This window comes from Natator depressus, chromosome 4 (genome assembly GCF_965152275.1).
Source record: "Natator depressus isolate rNatDep1 chromosome 4, rNatDep2.hap1, whole genome shotgun sequence".
NCBI classification, from domain to species: Eukaryota; Metazoa; Chordata; order Testudines; family Cheloniidae; genus Natator; species Natator depressus.
Genome location: NC_134237.1, coordinates 54792440 through 54819749, shown reverse-complemented (window position 1 = coordinate 54819749; position 27310 = coordinate 54792440). Strand labels below are relative to the sequence as shown.

The 27310-nt window shown below is 41.3% G+C and overlaps 1 protein-coding gene across 1 annotated transcript in view; it reads left to right on the top strand.

The window, feature by feature from the left end:
* ZNF827 (zinc finger protein 827) overlaps positions 1-27310 on the top strand; it is a 137263-nt gene that overhangs the window by 55771 nt on the left and 54182 nt on the right. The window contains exon 5 of the mRNA XM_074950947.1: positions 3102-3335. Within this exon, the coding sequence (XP_074807048.1) occupies positions 3102-3335 (234 nt within the window). The remainder of the gene's footprint in view (positions 1-3101; positions 3336-27310) is intronic.

Below are 27310 nucleotides of genomic sequence, written 5' to 3'. Positions count from 1 at the left end.
ATGGATTGTAGTTTCCTCAGGAAGTCAGTGGTGTCTCGAAGGTAGCTGGGAGTGCTGGTAGCGTAGGGCCTGAGGAGTGAGTCTACATAGCCGGACAATCCTGCTGTCAGGGTGCCAATGCCTGAGATGATGGGGCGTCCAGGATTTCCAGGTTTATGGATCTTGGGTAGTAGATAGAATATCCCAGGTTGGGGTTCCAGGGGTGTGTCTGTGCGGATTTGATCTTGCGCTTTTTCAGGAAGTTTCTTGAGCAAATGCTGTAGATGCTTTTGGTAACTCTCAGTGGGATCAGAGGGTAATGGCTTGTAGAAAGTGGTGTTGGAGAGCTGCCGAGCAGCCTCTTGTTCAAATTCCGACCTATTCATGATGACAACAGCACCTCCTTTGTCAGCCTTTTTGATTATGATGTCAGAGTTGTTTCTGAGGCTGTGGATGGCATTGTGTTCTGCACGGCTGAGGTTATGGGGCAAGTGATGCTGCTTTTCCACAATTTCAGCCCGTGCACGTCGGCGGAAGCACTCTATGTAGAAGTCCAGTCTGCTGTTTCGACCTTCAGGAGGAGTCCACCTAGAATCCTTCTTTTTGTAATGTTGGTAGGCAGGCCTCTGTGGATCACTATGTTGTTCAGAGGTATCTTGGAAATATTCCTTGAGTCGGAGACGTCGAAAATAGGATTCTAGGTCACCACAGAACTGTATCATGTTCGAGGGGGTGGAGGGGCAGAAGGAGAGACCCCGAGATAGGACAGCTGCTTCTGCTGGGCTGAGAGTATAGGGTAATTGTAAAAGCAACCCCCCTGTTCTTCTTTGAGGTGTATTCTTCATATTTTCCACTCTTGGGCTACGCATGCCTCCTGCAACATAAGCTCGATAACTTCCAGGGAGCTGTGATTGTTGGAGCCACTACACTCTTCCCCATGCCTCCCACTGAGCAACATTCTGAGAAGCAGTGGCCTCAGCTGCCCTTCTGTTAATTCCTTCTGGCCACCAACGATTCAGTTAGCCTGGAGCTTGCTTAGTATCCTCAGTGTTTCCCTCGTTCGTTTGTCTTTTCTTTCGCCCATTTGGGGTCTATTTTTGTTTATAGTTAGCTAATTACCCAGCCAGTTTTTCTTTCAATATCCTCCCTCAAGTTCTGCTTCTCTTCTCTCCAACCTTCCTCCACATCAAAAACAAAGAAGGCCTGTAAGTCACAGACATCATCCAGACCTGTGAAGAGCGGGAAGGCTGTATCAAACCCCTGATGTTTGGGGCAGTCTCTTCAGCCTTAGTCAACTAAGTCTGGTGCTGTGTGGCCAGCATTGACTCTATAAGTCACTCGCTGAGCTTGAGTAGTGTTGTCATGCAACACTCGTGACTTTGTCACTAGTCTTGCAATATTTGTTTTAAGGATTTTCATGCCTTCCATCTCATATAATTTGGCCCTTAGCCAAAATGGGTGTCATCTCTCATTTCTGCCTTTGTACCTGATGCCAAAGGCTGCAGCCAGATCTGGTCACCATGTCTCTTTTAACCTTCACGAGGGAAAGTGAAGCTGCCCATGGCAAAGATGGCCATCAGCTCCCACTCTTTCCAAAGAGACTTAAGCCAGACTGCCCTCAGGGAAGATGATGGCCCCTTAGTCGGGCAGGGGAATGTGGAGGTGCATGAGCAGCCAGGAGGGGGAATACATTAGGAGACAGGTAAGGAATCTGTGAGAAGCTAGGAGAATGGTTGGAGGCATGAGGAAGATTGAGGTGGTGGGCAAGAAGCAAACTGAGAGGAGTGGAGAGGGGCAATGTGAGAAGCAGACTGGGGGAGTGTGCCAGGGACTGCGGTGTGGCAGAGAGGGAGAATGTGATGAGAAAGAGGAATATGTGAGAGAAGTGAATGTAGCGGGTAGGTGAAGGATGGATGACTGAAGGAGGGAGACTGTTGTGAGGGAGCTGCTTACTCTGTTCCTAGGTAGGTATGGGATTAGAGAGGAATAGAATGGCAGCTCCCCAGTGCCCTGGGGAGCTGGTAAGGAGAGTCCGCCTGCAACAGGGAGGCCTGCATTTTGAGTACACTTGAAGTGGAATTTTGAACAAGAGATAATCACAAGCAAATTGGGGGCAGGTGGCTTTGCCTAAAGGTTAAAAAATTAAGAGGCAGGGGAAAAATAATATCACAATTTTTAAAATAAATGTAATGATTTAAGGCATTCTCATAATTTTAGGGGGCCTGACTCATAAGTTTAGAATGTTTGGAGTTGGCAATATTGTTTAAGTGGTATCCAGGTCCCTGGTTTCACCAAGTTGACCAAATCCAGTGCCATGGATCAACACTAGCAACTACTAACTGAAGAGCTATTTGCCAAAGTGATTCTGTGCCAAGCCAACATAAGCAGCACCAAGATCTATGGAACTTGCTCCCAAAAGCATCAGTTGCTCACATGAAGCATTTAAAAAGAAAACCTATTTGCTTTGTTTGGTTTTTCTCCAGGGTGGGGACTGGGGTTAAAATATTTTAACAAAATCTCCAAATATTTTGATAATGCAGGGCTCTTTTCCCCAAGAAGTATTTGGGACCTCTAAAATTCCTTCTATTCACACCTGTAAGATTATTACAACAAACCATTTGGATTTGGTTAACTAATTTGCTCTTCTCCATTTCCTTTTGCTCTCCTCTTCTGCCTCCTCTCTTGCTATCCTTTATTATTCCTCTCTTTCATATCTAGTTTTTAAAAAATAGCTTCATAATTAAATGGTTATGGGTTGTGCCAAATTGGCTATTATGCGATGTGGTATCTTTAGGTGTCCATCAGGCTTGTGGGAGACATACAAGACAGCACAAGCAATGGGAAAGCTGTTGTGGGGGTAGGGGCAGAAGAAGAAAGGGAGGAGTGGGAAATGCACGTTTCCTTGAGATTCAACACACTGAGCTCTTATGTGCCAAAGATGCTCTTTGTACAAAAGGTGCAGATACCTACCTACCTCACCAGCCATCTCTAAATGGTGTCATGTTCTAGCGCCCAGTATCTGCACCAGCTGTTCTTGGGTTGCGGTTCACTCCTGTTTCTTGCTGCTGTGTGATTATGCACTACACATCTCATTAAGTCCAGCCTTTTAACTCCCTTGACAGCTGCAAATCAAAAAGAGCCCTTGACTCCTACATTTAAAGTGAAAGACGAGCCTCGGGATGAAGAAGCTGCAAGCTCAACTTTGTCTCAGTCCAGCTATGTGTTCAACCCGGGATCTGAAGCCTCAGCCCCAAGCATCCCTGAGGAGACTGTCAAGCCACAGGAAGTGCAGACAAATGTGTTAAGGCAGGACATGTCTGTCAAGGCAGCATCTGAGCTCCTCATGAAGCTATCAGGTAATTGATTAATTTAAAAATATTCAGCTTCTTAAATGTTCACCTGTATGCTAGCAGGGACACACTGAAAAAAAGGCATATGGTATCAGTTACACCTGAAGGAGCAGCAAAGATACCTCTACTTACCCTCAGATAGGCAAATCTAAGGTGCCTATCAACCTGGTGTCTAATTATTCCAGTGCACAGATTTCAGTGGTCTTTAAGTTAATGACTATAAAATTAGGCAACAGAACTGGTAACTTAAAATTTGCATATGTTGAAATAGTTTTATAATGTCCCAAAACACTTCCATACCTAATTTATTTACGTCTGTTTCTCTCTTCATTAACACCATCAGAGTGTGTATTTGTATTGTACACATGGTGTAGGTATCTGACATAACCTTACACACTACGGGCTTTAGAGCCTTTTGGTTGAGTGCAGTATCCTAAATTGTAAGAACATATTATAAAGTAGATACTGTAGATTGAACAGGCTTTATAGTGAGTTACAAACCACTTGAACTTGACTCCATTGCTTTACTTTTTCTCTCTATACCCCCAATAGAAATATAACCTTTTGCATTCTGTTGGCTGTTTGGTGTGGGCATATGTGTGTGTATATAATATGCTCTATATTTGAGCGTAGAAAGGAGGAACATAATTTTTGCCTTCAGTCCTCCTCCAACTATAGTAGTGTGCACATGCACATAGACACATGCATACATATTTCAGGTGTGAGGGTTGTGAGGCAGGGGATTAATTTGATGGCTTTTTTGGTATTTAAGTTAGTGATGATGGGACCTTGTTGCCCTTATAATAAACTTCAGTTTTTAGCACAGATCAGTGAACATTAGAACCTTGAATTGAAACTATGAACGGGTGTGGAGGGGAGGGGCAGGAGAAAGGGGAGTGATAATATTCATAGATTCCAAGGCTAGAAGGGACCATTGTGATCATATTGTCTGACCTCCTGTATAATACGGGCCATAGAACTTCCCAGAATAATTTCTAGAGCGTATATTTTAGGAAAACATTTAATTTTTATTTAAAATTCCTCCAATGGTTAATTACCCTCACTGTGAAAAATGTGTGCCTTATTTCCAGTCTGAAAACTAGGATTCATATCTCCATATCCAAAATTGGAAGAGGTTTTTTCGCAGTTTGGATATGTCAGTCTTTCAAGAAACACCAGTGGAAATTCAGTGATCAGTGACTTTCGTGATCTCTGCCATTTACATCTGAAATTCGTCGACAAGATTTTCGAATTGTCAGATTAGAAGCTAAACTCAGAGTCCTACTTAAACTCCTGGAACTAAGCAATGTCTGTTATCTCTTGTTTTCAATTCATCCTTTCAGTGTGGATGTCTCAGGTTAGAACTAACGGGGGTAGGGAGTGAGAGACAGACAGAAAGATACATGGACACTTGTAGAAATACTTTAGTCTGGAAGCATCCACTTTGAATGAAAAATTACTGATTTGGGTTTTGGGGTGGGAATTTCCCCTAGAATACTGAACATTATAAGATGTGTTTTGTATTGACATAGCATGCTATCATTACTAGTAGGAGGTGTTTTGAATGGAAGTAGACAGAATTCCAAGCATGGTGTTCTAATGATAAAACCCTCCAATCTGATGGATATTAAATGGTGGTTTTCTATTTTTCTTCATACTTACAAATGTGTTTATACTCAATAAAGTAATAGCTCTGTAATTTAATATAATTCCTCCAGTGTTCTGGAGATACTATAAATCATGACAGTGACGTCTGAGTAATAACAGTACTAACGTGGAATCTCCTTGTCTTATTGTAAAATACAGGGTTTTTTTGTTTTTATTATAGTAGGTTAGAATATTCCTTTTTGAAATATCTATTCAAATAGGATGAAATCTTGTTGGCCCCTCCACATCTGCTATTCAAAAGGAATTTTCAGAGACTATATAGAATCTTACACAAATCTTCAGTCATTTTCAGTTGGGAATTGACTGAACGCTGCAAGTAAGAAATGCATTAAGTAAATGTTTCTCCTGTGATCATTTCAGTGATTCAGCAAAGCTTGCTGATGGTATTTCCGGCTAATCAATAGTTTAGAAAGTAAGGAATTAATTGTAGCAGTTGATATTCCTAAATTAGCCTGTGGATGGGGTTATACCGTGTTGGTGGTTAAACATTTCAGCTTTATAGTCTGTGACAGCTCTTGAGGGGCATAATGATAGAGGTCAGTGTGGGTCATGTTGAAAAATATTTCACAAATGAAAAGCCCTTTTTAATTTTTTCTTGGGGCTTGTCTACACAGCACCAGCAAAGCACACTAGAGGGGTGTGATTTCAAATGGGACTAGATCAGTACGAACTAGGTACCATTTAGAGTGTGTCAGCAAGGTCTACATAGGGCAGTAATGTAGCACATTAGAGTGCTTTTACAGAATGTTTGGAGTCACATGGGCAAGTCACATGTTCATGCCCAATTTCACTCAGTCATTGCAGGAAGCCATTACTTATATACCAGACAGCACGTTTATAAGACAGTCCACTCCCATGTCGCCCATGGTCCATTGTGAGTTAAGTGTCCTTTTGATGGGCCACTCAGTTTGAATAGTCTCTCCAAGATGTGCTGGCTAACTACTTTGTGGGTGTTACCCCAGGAGCAAACATTTGAAATCCATGTATAAAGCCAGTACTTACAACTTCAAATACAAAAATGATACGTGCATACAAATAGCATAATCATAACCAGCAAATCATAACCTTTTCATAGATACCTTACATACCACATTTTGTGCAAGATTCATTGCCAATATATAATAGTGGTTGTAACAATGATCTATATAGTCATATTTTAATCCAATAACGTCACAACATTCCAAAAAGTCTTTCCAGAAATCTGTTTTTTCAAATGTAGCTAAACTGCTTTTTCTATAAATTTATCCATTCTCAAATATAGAAAAGCAACAGTTCATCCCCAAAATGTTGAAGTAGGTTATTCAAGCACTGCACTGTACTCATCTAAGTTTAATGCATCCAGTCTCGCTGCAGGCATTTCTTGTAAATTTCAGTAGCCAGTGCAACCTGTCTTGTTAACTTTCATTTACACTCTAATGTTACACTCAAAAAACTCCTTTCTACTGAAACAGTAGAGAGATTTTGTTTTGTGTATGTATTATCTTTCAGAATCATTGAATGCTTTATCGTCTTGTGCAAAGACTATCACAGACCTGGAAATATATAAAACTTTTTCTGCTGTATACCATCTTAATTTCCTCACTATCTGAATGATTTTATCTATTCCACTGAGTCAGCTCTGTCTTGAAGGTGTGTGAGCTGAAACATGATTTGGTCAAATTCTTAATTGTTGTGGTACATATAGAGAAAATCTGCTTGTTGTTTAACAGTGATATTTGCCACTCAAACCCAGATGAAGTCAAAAATATTTTAGTAGAAAATCTGGCTCTTCTGCTAAAAAAAAAAAACAAAAACAAAAACAAAAAAAAAAAAACCCACGATTTTTTTTCTCTTTCTGAGACCATATGGTTTAGTGGATTGTGAACCTGACTGGAAGTGTCCGTGAATTCCTATCTTTGCCAGTAACTTCCAGTGTGACCTTGGGCAAGTCACCTAACCTCTCTGTGCCTCCATTTTCCCATATCTAAAATGGGGCTAATAATGCCATCATGGTAAAGCACTTTCAGCTCTATGACTGAAAAGTCCTAAGTATTAGTTATTTATCTTCCATTGACTTGAAGTAATTTGAAACAGTGCAAGGCTGACATTTCTATACAAAGAAGCAGCACATGGGTGTTTGAAGAAAACTCTTTGGGAGCACATGGCACCAAGTTGTCTTGAAATAAAAGGGCTGGTTTTTCTGCTAAACGTTTAATTGCTCAAAAAGAACTTCCAATGTTTTTGGAAAATAAATAACAAGAAACAGAAGCATCAGAAATAGAGAGGTATTATATAACATACAGTGTCTGAGACAGACTTATAAATACAGTCTTCAGTGTGAATTATATACTTGTAATCAATGATGTGTTATGATTGGTTTTTTGTTTGTGACAGGCCGCCTCACCCCCTGATAAGACAATATGTTTATATTAAAACAAACCCCTCAATTTATGAAGCAGTAGAAAAGGAAGGATATGTCTACTCAATTAGACACCCACAGCTGGCCCATGCCTGCTGACTCGGGCTCGTGGGGTGTGGGCTAAGGAGCTGTTTAAATGCAGTGTAGAAGTTTGGTCTCGGGATGGAGCCTGGGCTCTAGGAGCCTGCAAGGTGGGAGGCTTGCGGAGCTCAGTCAGTAGCCCAAGCCGGAACGTCTACACCGCAGTTAAACAGCCCCTAAGCCTGAGCCCAACGAGCCTGAGTCAGCAGGCACAAGTCAGCCATGAGTGTCTAACTGCAGCATAGACATACCCCATGTGACCCATTTTGCATCTCTCAGTTGTCCCTTATTTCAAGGAATGTCTCTAATTTTAGATGCAGATTTCCCTGTCTCACCCTGCTGGTATAGTATCTAATTTTCATTGCTGTAAATTGCGCACATTTGGCCTTCAGGAGGTTGACAGGGTGTGGTGCATCACATTCTTGTGTGCGAGATGAAAAACATTTGGTTTTAATTTGTCCCTTGAACAACAGCTATGCATCTTTGAAGGTTAGAGATCACATGATCCTGTCCCTGCTGTGTAAGGGCAGCCTTCTTGGGATTCTGTTTTAATTTTTATTTTAATGCCAGCTCTTAAGAGTGAAGAACCTGGTTGTAAGCTGCAAAACAAATCCTCCTAGAAGCTGTGGAAAAGTAGAAAGACAGGTGGTTTGGTAATGGAGTACGGTGAAGTACATGCTTTATTTTGTTTTTCTTGTTTATATAATTATTGGGATTTTCTTCAGCTGATCTTGAAAAGCCAACGAAATCTGCTGTCAGGAATAAAACTATACTGAAACCTTCCTGAAGAACTTCTCAACAGATCAACCCTTAGTTTAAAAAATCCTCTATGACCTTTTTAATTTTACATACAAGCAGTCTGGTTCCATTTTGGTTTAGATGGAGCCCATCATTTCTCTACAGTCCCTTCTTTTCCCCAACGGTTCCCCAGTTCCTAATAAACTTAAAACCCTGCTGCCTACACCATTGTCTCATCCACGCATTGAGACCCTGCAGTACTGCCTGTCTTTCTGGCCTTTGTGCGTGGAATTGGAAGCATTTCAGAACATGCTACCATGGAGGTCCTGTACTTGAATCTCTTACCTAGAAGCCTAAATTTGGCCTCCAAGACCTCTCTTCTCCCTTTCCCTATATCATTGCACCACAACCACCAGCTTCTCCCCAGAACTGCCCATAAGTCTGTCTAAATATCTTGTGAGATCCTCAACCTTTGCACTCGGTTGGTAATTTACTATGCAGATCTCCTGGTCATCACAAACCCACATAGCTATATTTCTAATAATCAAATCCCCCATTTCTCTTACTGTGCTTTCCAAAGTAACTGGGGTTCCCTCCCCAGGATGAGTGTCCTCAGTGCGAGAGGATACTATGACATCATCTGGAATGAAGGTCCCCACTAGAGGATTGTTTCTGTCTGCTGCAGCTTGATAGTCCCCTTCCCCGAGACTGCCATCCTTAACAGCACAGAGGCTGTCAGACTGGGGGTGGGACCACTCTATTTTGTCCCTGAAAGTCTCCTCTCTGTACCATCTGTATCTCATAGGTCCTCCAGTTCAATCACCCCGGCTTCCAGAGTCCATACTGTCTCTCTGAAGGCCATGAGTTGCTTGCATCCATGATTACCCATAAGGCAGGTACATGTTGCAGTCAGTGCAATAAAGTGGATAGCCCCCCACTCAGCAGCTGGACTTCTGCCTGCATTCTTTTTACTCTTGCAGGGTTTTGATTTTTGTTTTGGACGGGTCGGGGATAATTGGCTTAAGTTTAGAATTAGTTGGTTAGGTGTATTGGGTTTTTCTGTCTCTTTCCTTCTCCCACCTCCCTCCCCTCAATGTTTCTTTCCCAAGGGCTTTGCTGGTGCCCTTCCAGTCATTAGGTTATAGTCCCTCAGCCTTAGAATCATAGAACTGGAAGGGATCTGGAGAGGCCATCTAGTCCAGTCCCCTGCACTCAAGTCAGGACTAAGTATTATCTAGATACTTCTCCCCTTGCTGCTGAAGTCTCACTGCAGCTACACTCTCCTTACCTTGGCAGTTAACTCTGTCTGGTGATTGCTGTCTGTCCCAGGGCACTCTCTGCTTGAGAGCTGGATGTGGAAGGAATAAGGAATGCCTCTCTCCCTCTGTCTTTAAACTCCTTCGCAAAATTCACCTGGTTGCTGCTCCTGTTCGCTTAGCTCAGCACACAGCCCCCCGAAACAGACCACAATATGATCTTCAAGCAAGCACACAACAAACTAAATAAGATTGTTGTGAAAATCTTAAGAATTTCTGTAACTAGATTAATTCTGTTATAGTACAGTGGTCTTACTTTGGACCAGTTGAGATCAAATTGATACATTTTCTTCAGGAGCCTCTGACCTATTATGCAAAATACTAGTGATTTACTTAATGTTTGATAATAAGAAATTTTATTTTCTTATTTTAAAGAGATCGTCAGCTTTAAAACACATTTTAATCTGATTTTTTTCAAAATTGCTGTCTCAAGTGACACCTGTGATTGCTATAATTCAACAAAACGGGGGTAAATATTTTCCCTGTTTTTTCCAGTTTGTGTGCATTGGACAGTTCTTTGTATATAATTTCGCTGTTTTTTGACAGAGAGTTAAACTTCTCATCTCACGCTCTTGCATCTTGACAGCATATTCATTGCACTTCCCTGGGGAGATCTCACAACCCGGAATCTTCCCCAGGCCCTGCAAGAGGGTTTTTACTAGTGTCACAGCACCAATGCTGCTGCTGTTCCTGAGTTTAGTATTGAGTCAATGTCTCTGAGGGGCAAAGAGCAACAGAAGCCTGGGGGAGCCGCGTCTTCGCTGTGTAGATCCCTGCTTAGTGCTAGGGAGCACTTGGGAGCCCGGCAAGGGATGGGAGTAGGGAAGTCCTTGTCTTAATTTCCTAGACCCCTACGTGGGGCTTTGGAGGCATTTGGCAGAAGCAGCAGCTTCTGCTTCACCTCTCTGTAAGAGCCCAGCAAGTAAGAGAGAAGGTGTTTGACCAGGAGATAGGTGCCACTCTGCAAGAGCCAAAGTGATTCCAGAAGACTGTGGACCAAGCAGGGAAGGATATGGCCCCTCTGAGGAAGGGCAGAGATGGGAAATAATAGGAGACGGGAGGTTTGCAGGGGCTGAGAACCTAGCGAAGGCTTGGGGAACTGACCTCTTCTGCTGTAGCCAGTATGAGTGATAGTCCGGGACCAAGACGCAGTAGGATCACCCCTCATGAGCCCCTCAACCGGAGCCCAGAGAAGGAAAAAGAAAATAAAGGAAATATTTTCAAACTAAAAATAGAAATGTAATGATACAGTAGAAGAGAAATCTTTTGTCTAAAGCTCATGGTAAAACTATAAGATTATGAGACTTTTGATTACTACAACAGAAATATGATAACAGTAGTGCAATGTTATAGAGCTAATCCATTTTTTCTAGTTATTTACAAAGATGTAACCTGTTGAAGAGCTAGATTTACTATGTGTTAAGGCAAATCTAGGATTTTTTGCTGTATTTTGAGGTTTACTCCTAGCAGCGATATACTGCAGAAAGTTCATATCGTTCATTTAACTTAATAGGTTTTTCCATGACAATTGCATAAATATGTAGCCCCAAAAGAATGTGAATAGTAATGGACTTCTATCTGGGGATGGGACTTGTCATGTTTCATGACACCATTAATGACTCAACCAAAGAGCAGGCAGAATGGTGGAAGTATACTGCCTAATTGCAGGGGAGAAAAACTCATTTGATTGCAAATTTAGTTTCTGGTGAAAAAATCACTGTGTTCAGGATACTGAGCATGGAAAAGGAGAGATGCATGGCAAGCTGATTGCATGTTAATACCCAGAATTCTCTTCCAGCACACCAAGGTCTAATACAGCGTTTCCCAAATGGAGGATCACATCAGTTGAGTCACAGGAAGGTTCTAAATGGATTGTGGGCCCGGTTAGGAGAGGAGGTCCTTGGGGTGGAGGCATTGCAGAGCAAGCCCACCCCGATTCACCCTGCAGCAGCGGCTTCTATCCCCTGGGGCTGAGCTTGGCTCCCTACTATGAGTGTTGCAATCTGACACATGGAGTTGCAGCACTACTCAACTTTGGCCCAATTTTAGTGAGCAGTGATGATGGGGCGTGGTCATTTGCCAGGAGACGGCCAGGCCAAACCTGGGTGGTGCTGCAACCAGTGCAACACCTGGAGCAGGGAGCTGGGCCCAGCCCAATGGGAGGGGCCCAAGAGCCACTGATGTGGGTGAGTGCTGGGCTGGCTTGCTCTCTACAATCTTCCTCCCCCTTTCCTCACCCCCGGCACCTCCACTTACAGACTCCTATACTTTAAGGCCAGAAGGGATCATCAGCAGGGGCGGATTTACCATGAAACACACTGTATCCTGGCATGGGGCCCCCCAACAACAGGCGCACCCCCTGTGGGAGGGCTGCTCCATGGGATGGGGCTTGCAGGGGTAGAAGCTGTGGAGAGCAGGAAAGCAGGGAGGGAGGTTCACCCACAGCCTCAAGGGAGCAGGTGGGAGGTGCGGGTGGCAGGAGCGCTGCAAATGCGGGCTGGAGGACTCAGGAGGAGCACAGGGCAGATTTTACCAGCATGTGTGTGCTCTTTAAAGTTTTAAATGATTAACAAGGACACTATTCACTTCTTACATTGCTGTTGACTTTCACTGTTTGAATTAAATTGTTTGTGCATGGAAGTGAGAATAAAACCCTTGAGTGAAGATCTGCAAGTCCTTCCAAAGCCCGCTGAGTCAAAGGGATGCTGTTCATTGCATTCAGTAGGCTTTAGATAAGGCCACTAATTAAGGTGCCACTTAGGTGCAAGTAACAGTAAGTCTGTGTATGTCTGTTTCTCATGTTTGTCACAAAGGTCGCAACTTTATGAAATAAACCACCATGAAGAATGCAAACAAACAGCAGGAGTTTTTGTGACAAAGGGTGTCTAGTAGCTCGGCCCAAGCATGAGCTGCCTTTTTTATGGTCCTGGCTGACAGACCTCAAGACCCAATCAGAGCTACCATCCAGACCCCCCCTTGCCTCGACATGGCTTACACTAAGCCACGCTCCACCTCTGTAGAGAATGTTAGAGCCATCATTGAGACAGATTCCCATAGGCATAGTTTGACTTCTGTATTTGGGGGGGCTGGGGCAGCAGCTCCAGTCAGGCCAACGGGGCTGCACGTTGGGAGGGTGAGGACAAATTTCATGCCTGCCCACAGGGGCACCATTTCAGATTTGGGGAGGGGGAGGGCACAGCCTTAACCATGATTCCAGAGGCTACTTAGGCAACTGAAAACTCTAGAGTTTTTGCATAACTTACACTCAGCTCTAATACTAACATGTTCTGACATCTTGTGGCAAGTAACTTATGGGATACTGGTTAGGTTTAAAATTGTAATGTATATTCTTACTCAGATACTCTTACTAAAGTTAGAAGGGACCATCGTGATCATCTAGTCTGACCTCCTCCACATTGCAGGCCACAGAACCTCACCCACTCACTCCTGTAATAGACCCCTAACCTTTTGCTGAGTTACTGAAGTCCTCAAATCATGATTTAAAGACTTCAAGTTACAGAGAATTTACCATTTACACTAGTTTAAACCTGCAAGTGACCTATGCCCCATGCTGCAGAGGAAGCGAAAGATCTGCCCTGGGGGGAAATTCCTTTCCAACCCCAAATATGCTGATCAGTTAGACCCTGAGCATGTGGGCAAGACCCACCAGACAGATACCTGGGAAAGAATTCTCTGTAGTAACTCAGAGTCCTCCCCATCTAGTGTCCCATCTCCAGCCATTGGGGATTTTTGCCCAGGCAGTCACCAATGGGCCACATGCCACTGTAGGCAGTCTGTCATACTATCCCCTCTGTAAACTTATCAAGCTCAGTCTTGAAGCCAGTTAAGACTTTTGCCCACACTGTTCCACTTGGGAGGCTGCTCCAGAACTTCACTCTTTTGATGGTTAGAAGTGTTCACCTAATTTCAAGTCTAAACTTGTTTATGACCAATTGATATGTGTTTGTTCTGGGGTCCACATTGATGCTTAACTTAAATAACTCCTCTCCCTCCCTGGTATTTATCTCTCTGATGTATTTATGTAGGATAATCATATCTCCCTTCAGCTTTCTATTGGTTAGACTAAACAAGCCAAGCTCTTTGACTCTCTTCTCATAAAATAGATTTTCTATTCCTCAGATCATCCTAGTAACCCTTCTCTGCACCTGTTCCAGTTTGAATTCATCTTTCTTAAACATGGGAGACCAGAATTGCACACAGCATTCCAGATGAGGTCTCACCAGTACCTTGTATAATGGTATTAACACTTCCCTGTCTCTGCTGGAAATACCTTGCCTGATGCACCCCAGGACTGTGTTGGCCTTTTCACGGCCGCATCACATTGATGGCTTATAGTTATCCTGTGATCAACCAATACCCCCAGCTCTTTCTCCTCCACTGTCACTTCCAACTGATAGGTCCCCAGTTAATGCTTGTTGTTAGTCCCTAAACGCATGACTTTTCACTTTGCACTATTAAATATCATCCCATTTCTATTAATCCCGTTTACAAGATCATCCAGATCTTCTTGTATGGTATTCCGGTCCTCCTCGGTATTGGCAATTCCTCCCAACTTTGTCTCATCTGCAAGTGTTATTAGCACACTCCCATTTTTTTGTGCCAAGGTCAGCAATAACAATGTTAAATAAAGTTGGTGCCAAGACTGATGCCTGAGGAATTCCACTAGTAACCTTCCTCTACCTGAGAGTTCACTTTCAGTATGACCTGTTGTTGTCTTCCCTTTAACTAGTTTCTTATCCACCTTTCAGTTCTCATATTAATCTCTATCTTCTCCAATTTAACTAATAATTTCTCACGTGGAACTGTATCAACTGCCTTACTGACATCCAGGTAGATTAGACCTACTGCATTTCCTTTGTCTAAAAAAATCAGTTATCTTCTCAAAGAAAGATATTAGTAACTTTGTTACCACCTCTTGAATACAACAATAGAAACAATTGTAGAAAAATCTACAATTACTTTCTATCATTTAGTGGCTTATGTGGTCGTGGCACAGGGCCCCCACGCTCTAAAAAAAGCACCTCCACGAGGGGCGTAGTCCCAGCACTGGTGCACTGTCTACACTGGCGCTTTACAGCACTGAAACTTGCTGTGCTCACAGGGATGTTTTTTCACCCCCGAGCGAGAAAGTTGCAGCGCTGTAAATTGCCAGTGTAGACAAGCCCTTAGGCTATTTACTTTTTGAGCTCACCAAGTTTGAAACAGATCATTTAACTTTAGGAAATATTCTAAAAGCCCTTTCTTATCTTAATCACCTGCTAATCACTCTGTTTATAAACAAAATTCTGACTCCCTTCCTCCAGGGTGCAAGCTGGCAGCAGCACCTCCTCTGCAGAACTCTTTGCACTGCACATTGAGGGTATGTCTTCTCTACCAATGTTAAAGTGCTTCCGCGGCAGCGCTTTAACATGGCTGTGTAGTCGCGGCACCAGCGCTGGGAGAGAGCTCTCCCAGCGCTGTAAAAAATCCGTCCCCACGAGGGGAGTAGCTCCCAGCGCTCGGCACGCGGCTCCCAGCACTGGTGCACTGTCTACAATGCAACTTTACAGCGCTGAAACTTGCATCGCTCAAGGGGGTATTTTTTCACACCCCTAAGCGAGAAAGTTTCAGCGCTGTAAAGTGGCAGTGTAGACAAGGCCTCAGACTGCCTGCCCCTGAGGCTTGCAGTTTGGGGGGGCAATGCCCTCCCTTGCCCCCCCAAACTCCGCCTATGCAGACTCCACACAGTCTTTGCTGGCAAGTCTTTTGGTTCCAGCTATCCACGAATCCTACAAATCTGGAAGATATATATCCCTCCCTCCTTACCAGTATGACCTAACCAGACAGATAAATTTACCTTCCTGCGAAGACTATGTCCGCTCCTAAAATTGTGACGTATTGTGGAACATATGGAAACCTGACCGCAGTGCTGGCTTGATGCAAACAGAAACCGGAATGCAATGGTTAGTCAGTATAATAATAACATACATTCAGCTATTCTACACCAATACAGTTTTGCAAAGATAAGAACCAGCGACTTACCTTAGGTTTCAGAATAGCAGCCGTGTTGGTCTGTATCCGCAAAAAGAAAAGGAGGACTTGTGGCACCTTAGAGACTAACCAATTTATTTGAGCATAAGCTTAAGCTTAGTCTCTAAGGTGCCACAAGTACTCCTTTCTTTTTGCGACTTACCTTAAGCTCGGTTATCAAGTGGTACATCAAGAGGAGAATCTGAATGTCCTTTACTCCTTGCCCAGCTAAACCTAATGGGTGAAGCTCCCTTTTGGCCAATAAGAGAGCTCCTTAGAGCAAGGGGAATGACTTCGCACAGTCAGCTAGCAGGCCAGACTGTTGTTGGTTATGAGAACCAAGCAGCTCCTGGTATCCCTCTAGGGAATCACTCAGCAAACCCAGCCACCTGTACATCACCTTGTTAGCCTATGTGGAGAGCAGAGTGGCCAAGAAGGACAGCTGAGCTGAATTCCACACAGCAGCGCAAAGCACTAGCTGCAGCAGCATCTGGCAAAAGTGGCACTTTTCTAATGTGTATCTGAAGTCCTGTGAGATCACAATTTTTCTACAAAATGCAAAAGGCACTAGTTGGAAAAGTTCATGTTCATAGAGATGTACAAGCATATTAATCACAACTGAACAGAGCTTAAAGTTTAGTAGATGTTAATGGATAATAGATCTTTAAATAGGTTAGATCAGAGATTATAATTGACCTTCCCTTTTTTATGTAAGTGTAATCTTGACATCTATTGAAAAGCATATTAATTTAAAAGATGAGGTCATTTGGAATAACGAATGCTAATGTCCACAGTTTAAATGTACCTTCTTTGTTAACTTTCAGATAAAAGTTTAAACAAAAAGCAAGAGCCCGGATTCTTAGCGCTGCTTTTGTCCCTCTATATTGTTCAACCACCATACAGAAGCCACAGAGTTGGTAAAACTGGCCATATGGATATGGGAATTGCCCGGAGTAAGGGATTCCCTGGATGTATAGGGCCATTGGAAAGGCTCTGTGCTTTCCTAGCATAGTAGCATGCTGGGTAGAGAGGGAATGTATCTGAGATTGTCACACTCAAGCTGTTATGAGCTGCTGTGAACCCATACAGAACCTTTGAAGAAGACTGCAAACTAGAGCAGTCTCTGGGGGTGCTCTGACTTTTGCCAGGAACCCATTCAGTCCCTGTGTGCTCCCAGAATCTTGGAGGTGCAAAGTTTGCATGAAGCCACCTTTGTGTCCCCTTCTTCCCTTTGCTTATTTCTGCATAGAATACAGTGCAGTAAGATGCCAAGGTGAATAAGAGCCAAGGTGTTTGTGACTTTATAAGTATCCACAGATACTCTTGAAGTTCAGTAGATGAATCTTGAAATATGAGAGAACTATATTGATTGGAATGTGTTGGGTGAGCAACAACATTGGTCACTGCATGTGTAGACTTTAAAACACTTTTCAGTTATTTTTTTTTAATCTTAAAGGGTTGATAATCTTGTAATCAGAATCTCTAAAATTAGCATCCACAGTTTTATAATTTAAAAAGGAGAAGTGAAATGTGTATTGCGTGACTCTGATGTATCCCTATGTTGGTGGTTTACTTGCCTTTGCCAGTTTTTTCTAGTTCTAGTTGTTACTAAATTGGATTTTTTAGTTATAAAATGCTACAGCATGGAATTTTGTTAAAGTGGAAACTCAAAACAGAAGCCATTTTCCAATTTTGTTCTTTTATGCAAAGCCCTGTTGCATTGATTCCAGCTTTATCAACATTGCCTTACATAAAACATCAGTAAGAAAAAAGAAAAAGTTACAGCGGAATAAAGCATCAAGCACAGAGCCCTAGGGAAAATCAGATGTTACTTGTTGTGGCTCTGAAGCTGAACCTCTGAGGCTCACCAACTGTTTCCTACCACTAAGGTTTTATTTAAGCTGTTTTAGGGCATGTTTATTTCTAGCAAATGAGAACAATTAGCATAACAAAATGCCTGATTCACATATTGAATGCTTTTGAAGAGACAGTACAAGTTGACCCACTAGTTACCCCTGTCCACTTGATTGTGAAAACTAATGCACAAATTCAACTTATCAGACATTCAAGGAAAATTTTTTTCACCCAAATTGCCAGTTGGCATGTGAACCTGACTGGCATCCCAGCTAATAATCAGGTAATTCTGGCTCTTGGTTATCAGACACAAAGATTCTAGGTCTGAGGTATAACACCTGAAATTACTCTGGAAGCCAAATTTTTGGAGACTTATGGTATTGCCAACATCAGGCTTTACTACCTGATTCGTGATGTTTTAAATAACCTATATAGTAGGGCTGTCGAGCGATTAAAAAATTAATCACGATTAATTGCAATAATAGAATAACATTTATTTAGATATTTTTGAATTTTTTTCTACATTTTCAAATATACTGATTTCAGTTACAACACAGAATACAAAGTGTACATGCTCACTTTATATTTATGATTACAAATATTTGTGCTATAAAAATAATAAAAGAAATTGTATTTTTCAATTCACCTCATACAAGTACTGTAATACAATCTCTTTATCATGAAAACTGAACTTACAAATGTAGAATAATTTACAAAAAAATAACTGCATTCAAAAATAAAACAATGAAAGACTTTAGAGCATACAAGTCCACTCAGTCATACTTCTTGTTCAGCTAGTCACCCAGACAAACAAGTTTGTTTACAGTTGCGGGAGACAATGCTGCCCGCTTCTTGTTTACAATGTCACCTAAAAGTGAGAACAGGCGTTCACATGGCACTCTTGTAGCCAGTGTTGCAAGATATTTACATACCATATGCGTTAAAGATTCATATGTCCCTTCATGCTTCAACCACCATTCTAGAGGACATGTATCCATGCTAATGAGAGGTTCTGCTTGATAACAGTCCAAAGCAGTGCAGACCAACACATGTTCACTTTCATTATCCGAGTCAGATGTCACCAGCAGAAGGTTGATTTTCTTTTTTGGTGGTTCAGGTTCTGTAGTTTCCACTTTGGAGAGTTACTATTTTAAGACTTTTGAAAGCATGCTCCACACCTCATCCCTCTCAGATTTTGGAAGGCACTTCAGATTCATAAACCTTGGGTCGAGTGCTGTAACTATCTTTAGAAGTCTCACATTGGTACCTTCTTTATGTTTTGTGAATTCTGCAGTGAAAGTGTTCTTAAAATGAACAACACATGCTGGGTCATTGTCTGAAACTGACTGCTATAACATGAAATATATGGCAGAATGCGGGTAAAACAGAGCAGGAGACATACTATTCTCTCCCAAGGAGTTCAGTCACAAATTTAATTAATGCGTTATTTTTTTTAATGAGGGTCATCAGCATGGAAGCATGTCCTCTGGAATGGTGGCCGAAGCATGAAGGGGGATACGAATGTTTAGCATATCTGGCACATAAATACCTTGCAATGCCGGCTACAAAAGTTCCATGCGAACACCTGTTCTCGCTTTCAGGTGATATTGTAAGTAAGAAGCCAGCAGCATTATCTCCCAGAAATGTAAACAAACTTGTTTGTCTTAGTGATGGGCTGAACAAGAAGTATGATTGGGTGGACTTGTAGGCTCTAAAGTTTTACATTGTTTTGGTTTTGAGTGCAGTTACGAAACAAAAAAATCTACCTTTGCAAGTTGCACTTTCACGATAAAGAGATTGCATTACGGTATTATATGAGGTGAACTGAAAAGTACTATTTCTTTTATCATTTTACAGTGCAAATATTTGTAATAAAAATAATAATACAAAGTGAGCACTGTACACTTTGTATTCTGTGTTGTAATTGAAATCAATGTGTTTGAAAATGTAGAAAAACATCCCAAAATATTTAATACATTTAAATTGGTATTTTATTGTTTAGCAGTGCGATTAAAATGGCAATTAATCGCGATTAATTTTTTTAATCATGATTAATTTTTTGGAGTTAATCACTTGAGTTAACTGCAATTAATCGACAGCTCTACTATATAGGCTTGATTCTGAATTTGCACCAATCTCCGTAAGTAACTGCCAACTGAGTCAACAGAGTTACACTGGTGTAAAATTGAATGATGAGACTCAGACCCTCTCTATGTAAATAACATTTATTTTTATAAAGTATAAACCAAAAGAAATAGCCATTGCTGGGCATCATTTACCCCACCATGTGTAAAATGGTTAGTGATCATCAAATGAAAGATGCTATACAAAATAAGTTTATTGGTATATTGATACTAACTTTATTTTGCATGGAGGTAGTTTAATCTCCGTAATTTAACATTGGTGGGCTTTTTACACTTTGTATGAGCTGACAGCTTATGAGTTAGCTCCATTTCTATTTTAAGATACTATGGAAGCAATGAACTCACAGTAGAGGCTTATTTTATTGGAATAAAATCTTATGTGATCATTTTTACTTGTCTTCCGCTTTATTTCTACCTTAATGGCTCATACTGGCAGCCCAACCTTTTGATGGAAGAAACTTGGACATGGTCTTTGTGAAGTTAGTCAATACTGGTTCTAAACAGAGCAGAGGGTGTTACTTTAGAGTGGATTTCTGCACAACTCTCAGGCCCTGCTGCCTGGGGGATTGGGAGAAATCTCTGGAGGTGAATGCCGATCTCTGTAGTTTCACCATGGCAGTGCATTGTGCTACAATTAGACTGTTAGGATCTCCCTTATGGTTTGGTTTGGTCTTTTTGAACGTTCCTACTTTACAATTCCTTCTGTTCATGAACACAAAAGAGGCTGTAACCTCTGATGAATGCACTTCAGACCAAAATAAACCATATACAGTACTCTGTTTTCATGACTGAGTTGGAAAATAGTGTCTCTTGATATGAATAGCTGTACCTGAGGGTTTTATGGGTCACCTGATTGAAAGGCTTACTGATGTGTAAAGTAACAACTCTTGGTGGTTTGATGTTAGTTCTTTCATAGATGCAATAAGTTTCCCTTATTTCGTTAAACTAGTTGGGCATCATGTAAATTAGCAACAGAAAATCAGTCCAAAATTACAGGTTTCAGAGCAGCAGCTGTGTCTGTCCGTATCCGCAAAAAGAACAGGAGTACTTGTGGCACCTTAGATACTAACGAATTTATTAGAGCATAAGCTTTTGTGGGCTACAGCCCATTTCATCGGATGCATAGAATGGAACATATAGTAAGAAGATATGTATACACACACACACATACAGAGAAAGTGAAAGTTGCCATACAAACTGTAAGAGGCTAATTATTTAAGATGAGCTATTATCAGCAGGAGAAAAAAACTTTTGTACTGATAATCAAGATGTCCCGTGTAGACAGTTGACAAGAAGGTGTGAGGATACTTAACATGGGGAAATAGATTCAATATTAGATCATCTAGTCCAGCAGTTCTCAAACTGCGACTCCTGATGGGGTCTCGAGGTTATTGCCTGGGAGTTGCAAGTTGTCAGCCCCATACCTGGTGGGGCTCCAGCTGTCAGCTCTGCCATGCATGGAGCTGACAGCCCCAGTTAAATTAAATTAAAATTACCCTCTTTCCCCCTGTTTTTAATTTATAAGGAGACAGGGTTGCACTCAGAGGCTTGCTGAGTGAAAGGGGTCGCCAGTACAAAAAGTCTGACTAGTCCATCCACAATTGTTCTCTGCAGTATTTTTACTGTGCTTCATCCAGTGTATTTTTAAGTGAACAACAGACTATATTTTAGGGTGACCAGATGTCCTGATTTTATAGGGACAGTCCTGATTTTGGGGTCTTTTTCTTATATAGGCACCTATTACCCTCCACCCCATCCCGATTTTTCACACTTGCCCTCTGGTCACCCTACTATATTTTGCAGACCAGGATAACAGCTCTGTCACGCTACAAGTTAATTTGGCCATCAAAGTTTATTTGAATAGTGCATAAACCATGATGATAATTTAACCCTGCCCAGCTACCCAGGTGTAATGCAAAAGAAAAGAAAAATCAAAGTAGTTGTCGTGTTACATATTCAACCTTAGTCTTTTCAATGTGCTAACCTCATTCCTAATAACACTTGGCCCAGTTCTGACCATGTGTAAAGCTATGCAGGAGTGCAAGGAGCCTTTTACTCCCTTGCATGAAGGGGAAAACCACTTCCATGCTGTACTATTCTCCCACCTGTGCAAGTGGGTAGGGAGTGGGCAGAGACTTGACATCCCCCACCATGTGGGCCAGCATAGCTAAACAGGTGCAGAAGTAGTAGTAATCTGTGCCAGGAGTTGGACTGATTCATGTTGCTTCACCACCTAGCCCCAGGGCAAGAATGAACCAGAGACCATGTTGTGACACTGAGTCACAACATGGTCCCCAGTCATCTGCTTGGACAACATGACTATGTGCTTCCCCTTACCCAGGTCTTGTGATAAAATTACAGTCTAGCTATGTATCACTTTTTCTTTGCTTTGCTGTTAGGAAAGAGGCTAAGGCATGACTCATGTTTATTTTTTTTCTGACAGGATGGAATGGGGGCCTAGAATAAGATAGGGAAGGAAGAGAGAAATATCTCTAATGTGTAAAGTTAGCTTGAGCTGTGGAAGTCTCCCCGATCATGAGAGAAAGGAAGCGCTTGTATTATTCCATTCTTGCCTCTGCCTGGCTTATGTCAGTGTCTCTCAATCAAAAGAGTAAGCAGGACAGGGGATTAAACTGTATGGAATGGAAACAGAAATCGAATATTTTGAAAGAGAGGCGGAGCAGCAAAGGTTAACCCGTATCTCTTCATCTAAATGTGGAGGCTGGTCCCAGAACTCTGGATGTCACACATCTGAGGAACATATTTGTTTGCCAAGTTACCTGAAATTTTGATTAATAATAATAATAACTGATGTAGACCTTCCAAGCTCACTTTCAGTGCACTATATTTTATTTTTTATCCTTCACCATTGATACAATTTTCTATGGCTTATTATAAGAGGGTGAGAGAAGCTTTAGGGAAAGAAGAAATATGCTTGATAGAGCAAAAAATAGTATTGAATTATAATATTTCTACCTTGCTTTCCATTGAGAACCCAATATAAAATGTTCTTAAGTTTGAAATAAATCAGGTAGCTCGTGAATGGTGGAGATTTTTTATCAGTTTGGCCTTTTTTCAAAAAAATGCACAAAGGTTGTCATAAGATAGGATAGAAAACACTTCATGTAAATCATTCTTGGAACATTCCCATGCAGCTGTTAACTGCTAGCTTCATTTCTATTAGTGCTGCAAATAATAAAGCCTCTTTTCTCCATTTAACAACAAAAGCAACCCAAAACAATCTCCCCTTCCAGGTCCACAATCTAGGGAAATACAAATGAGTCAGTGAATAAGTCAACTTGATCTTGCATGAAAAGGGTTCCTGTATGAAAACTTAATATTTGTATTAAAGCAATATAAAAACACTAGGACTATATTGGGGTCGCATGACATCGTGAATGGCTGAACCATGTTATACTACCTTACAGTATTCTGTAAATATTTAGCAGCTCAGGACAAAATGCATGGCAGAGCTTGAAGATTTGATGGCCAAGATTAGAGAAAAATGGAAATCAAGGAAGGTGCTATATAAACACATCCTTAATTGGCACAGGGGGAAACAGAGAAGGCAGAATCAGAGTAACTACCAAGTGAAGTTAGTTGAACCAGTGAACTTTTGTTGGTGAACTGAAGTTGAAACAGCTATAGGGTGGTGGTTTTGATTTTTAAAAACATCCCTAATATCCTTACACTTCAAAGAAAAGATTGGCAAAGAGGAACTGCCTACCCTTCCAAACCTCACTAGTAGGCTGTATCCTCCTCCTCCCCCAGGAACAGATTAGTGGTCAGATACTGCAGCTATGATCTCCTACCGTCTACACCAATTAATATTCTGACCCACAAATGCCCATTAGTACTACACTAAGCACACAGCTCTCCATGGTGCTCTGATGAAGTCAGACAATGAGGAAAGACTGAGGAAAATTATGAATGAAATTGACTGGGAGGTAAAATTGAGACAGGAAAACACGGACAAAAATTGGAAGTTCCGTAAGAAGAGTTTATTAGATCAAAAAGTCATGATTCCACAATCAAGAAAGAGGAGAGGACAAATTTGGCTAAAAGCCCATCCTGGTCAGTGGCAAAGTGAAACCAACAATTAGAAATATTTATTTTAACAAATGGGAAATGGAGGAAACAAATAGGAAATAGCATAAATTAGAATTCATGATGAGGAAAATTGATAAGGGGAGCTAATGCAAGGGAAAAATCCATAGCTGGCAGAAGTAAGGACTATAAGAAGGAGTTTAAGTACATTAGGGGCAAAAGAAATCCTAGCAATGATGTAGGCTCATTACTAGGTGGAGATGGTAAAATTGTTGATGATGCAGAAGAGGCGGGAAGTGTTCAATAAATATTTCTGTTTTGTATTCAAAAAGAAGCAGTTTGATGTACCCCTATCACATGAGGAAGATGAAGTACTTTTCAGTCCATTAGTAACTAAGGAGGATGTTAAACAAATCTACTAGGGATAAACGTTTTGAATCAGCAGGCCCATATAACTTGCACTCAGGAGTCCTAAAGAGTTGGCTGAGGAGATTGCTGGGCTGTTGCTGTTAATTCTTAACAAGTGTTGGTATTCTGGGGAAATTTTAGAAGACTGGAAGAGAGCTAATGTTTTTCCAGTATTCAAAAAGAGCAAGTGGGATGATCTCAGTAACTATAGACTGGTTTAGTGTGATCTCAGTCACTGGCAAATTTAATGGAAAAGCTGATAATGGGTTCAATTGATAAAGAATTAAGTCATAGTAATGTAATTGATGCTAGGCAACATGGTTTTATGGAAAATAGGTCACATCAAATAAACGTGATTTTATTCTTTGAGGAGATTACAAGTTATCCCTAACTGGGTGAAATGTAATGGCCTGCAATACACAAGAAATCAGATTAGATGAGCTGATGGTCCCTTTTTGCCTTAAACTCTATGAATCTTTGAAAGGCTGGAATGCTGATGGAGGAAGACCAGGACTCTGCCAGTACCATGGGTTGGACAATTATAGCTGCCTTGGCCAGTTTTGGAATGCAGTGTAATAACTGAGATAGTGTGGCCCTGTCCCATTAAGGGTTTTATAGATCAGCATCAGACTATGAAGTGAATCTGGAAGTGAACAAGAGCCAGTGCAGATTGAATGTTTGCCTAGAGCCACATAGGAAGTTACAGTACTCTAGACTGGAGCTGACAAATGCATGGATTGCTGTGACAGATTTCCTCATCTGAAAGGAATGGACAAAGTCTTCATGCTAGCCAGAGAAGGAAGGCAGCATTTCTGGTTACTGCTGCTGTTTGGATGTCCAGTGTTAGTCATGAATCTAGCATGACTAAATGTTACAAAATGTTAGCTACCAGACTGCAGATGGTAAGAAAGTGGAATTTACTAGTTCCTCATAGAGTTTCTCTCTTCTAATTGGTATTACTTCTGTTTGTTCAGGGGTCAATTTGAGCCAGCTGTTCTTTATCCAGGCTCTACCTTCCTACATATGCTAAAATATCTGGGCCACTTTGTGCTATGTAAGAAAGCTGCAGAGCTGCATTTATGTAGGAAGACTGGTCTAGTAGATAGGGCACTTGAGACCAGGATGCAGTCCTTGGCTCAGCCACAGACTTCCTGTGTGAACTTGGACAATTCACATATGTACCTTGTGCCTCAGTTCCACATCTGTAAAATGGAAATAATACTTCCCTGCTGCACCAGGGTATTGTGAAGATAAAAATCTGTTAATGATTGTGAGTTGCTTGGATACCATGGTGATGAGGACTATATAAATATCGAAATAGGTAGACAGACACATTATCAAATCTTTTGCTGTCATCGTAGCTAATATTTATCTCATGATGTCCTCTAATACTAAACAAGAAGAGTGACAGAATTAAGGCTTGTGAAACTCCATGTATCAGAGGTCTCAGGATCGAGTAACAGCTGCCTATCATCACTGCAGGTGATCTTAAGGAAAGGAAAGAGCACAGTTAGGCACAATTTAAATCCGCTCATGCCAGGACATATAGGTGAAGCAGCACCTCGTGGTGGATTGTGTCAAAAGCAACTCACATCAGAGTATCAGCATTGTTGTTTTGCTTCTGTTCAGTTCTGTAAAGTTGTCCATCCGTGTTACCAATGCTTTGCCAGTTGTAACTTAGCCTGAAGCCAGGTTGGAAGGGGTCAGATGTTGTTAGAGCTAGTTCACTATCTCTTTCCCAGGAAAAACAGGGTTGAGAGCAGATGGTAGTTGATGATGATGGCATCGACCACTGATTTTTGGAAGCTAGATCACAGTATTTCATGCTTCCTGGTGGTTGATTAACACCTTTGAGAAAGCCATTGACTACTTCTATTTCTGGTCCATTACATTTGCTGCTGACTCTAGCAAGAGTCAGATTTGAGGCACAGATTTTTTAAAAAAGATTATAGTACCTCTCGTTATTGAGAGTGGACTTAATTCTGAGAAGAAGAATAGTGAACGTGCTTCCTGCAAATGAGAGGCTATCATGGATTTTCAGTTTTCTGAGCAAAGTAGGAGGGCGGCCGTCAGGTTGGTGGAGAAAAAACATTCTTATTGGTTGGCTTACAAATCAGAACAGTTCCTTTAGATAGGATTTGGTGGATGCTGTAAGTCAATGAGAAGAGCAATTTTTGACCTTCTCACCAGCATGGCCCAGACCTCTTCAAATTCTTTATGCTATGCTTCAGTCAAAAAGAACCTTATCGGTAGGGAAGCCAAAGCTCTGGAGTAGAGCTGTTCAAAACTGGAAATTTCCATCCCACTGGAAATTCCAAAATTTTGAAATTTCCGGCAAAATGAAATTTTTTGTGGGGGGAAAATGTATCTGGTCAGTCAAATCATTCAGTCATTCAATTGAAATGTTGTTTTGTTCTGATTTTGATGTTTTAAAAATTAATACTATAATTTATAATGTGGAAACGAAAAGGGGTTTCAAAACCAAACAACCCCTAGGGCCTTCCACTCTCCTTTAACTGAAAAAACTTAAGTGGGAGTCTGGAACCAACTCTCAATTCAGGTTCTTAAAGTGAAATTACACTTCAGAGCAGCCCACCTGCTTTATAGGTATTTTGGTGTGCCATGATCAAGCTGCCTTGAAGTGCAGCCTTTGAGGTTCTTTTGAAGTGGAAGGGAGCCAATATTTAAAGGGGATAAGGTCACTTCACCCTGCACCTGCATCACAGCACTCATGAATACACATGAATAATCTAAGTGTACCTACACCGTAGAAAACTGAACTGAGAGTTGGTTTTTAGATTATCACATCATTTTCTTAATTTAAAAGACCAAGTTTTAGGGCACTGGGGAAGAAGACAGAACAGGGGAAAATTGGATTTGGAGAGTTGGACAGGAAGGGTACTATGGGTTTGTAGTGTTTTAAGAGAAAATTCCTATGCCTGTTATCGAAAATGGGTTTTAAGAAAGAGAGGAGGCATAAAAATGTTCCTCCTAATATATTTGCTCTTAACATGTGCATAGGATAACTTTGTGTGTGTGATGAGGTTTCAGCTATGCACCTTTGGGAATTGGTGTCCAGCTGTGACATCATTTAAAAAAAACAAAAACCTTGGCCAATTAGAATATGACTGATTAATCAGTGCCCACAGCCAGTAAATTAAATAACTATAGTTTTTTTAAAAACAAAAATACGTTTTTGGGCGATCTTCCCATTTCTGTTTAGAAAAATAGTCTGATGAATATAATTCGGATAGGTTTAAGAGGGGTAGTCGTGTTAGTCTGTATCAGTAAAAACAA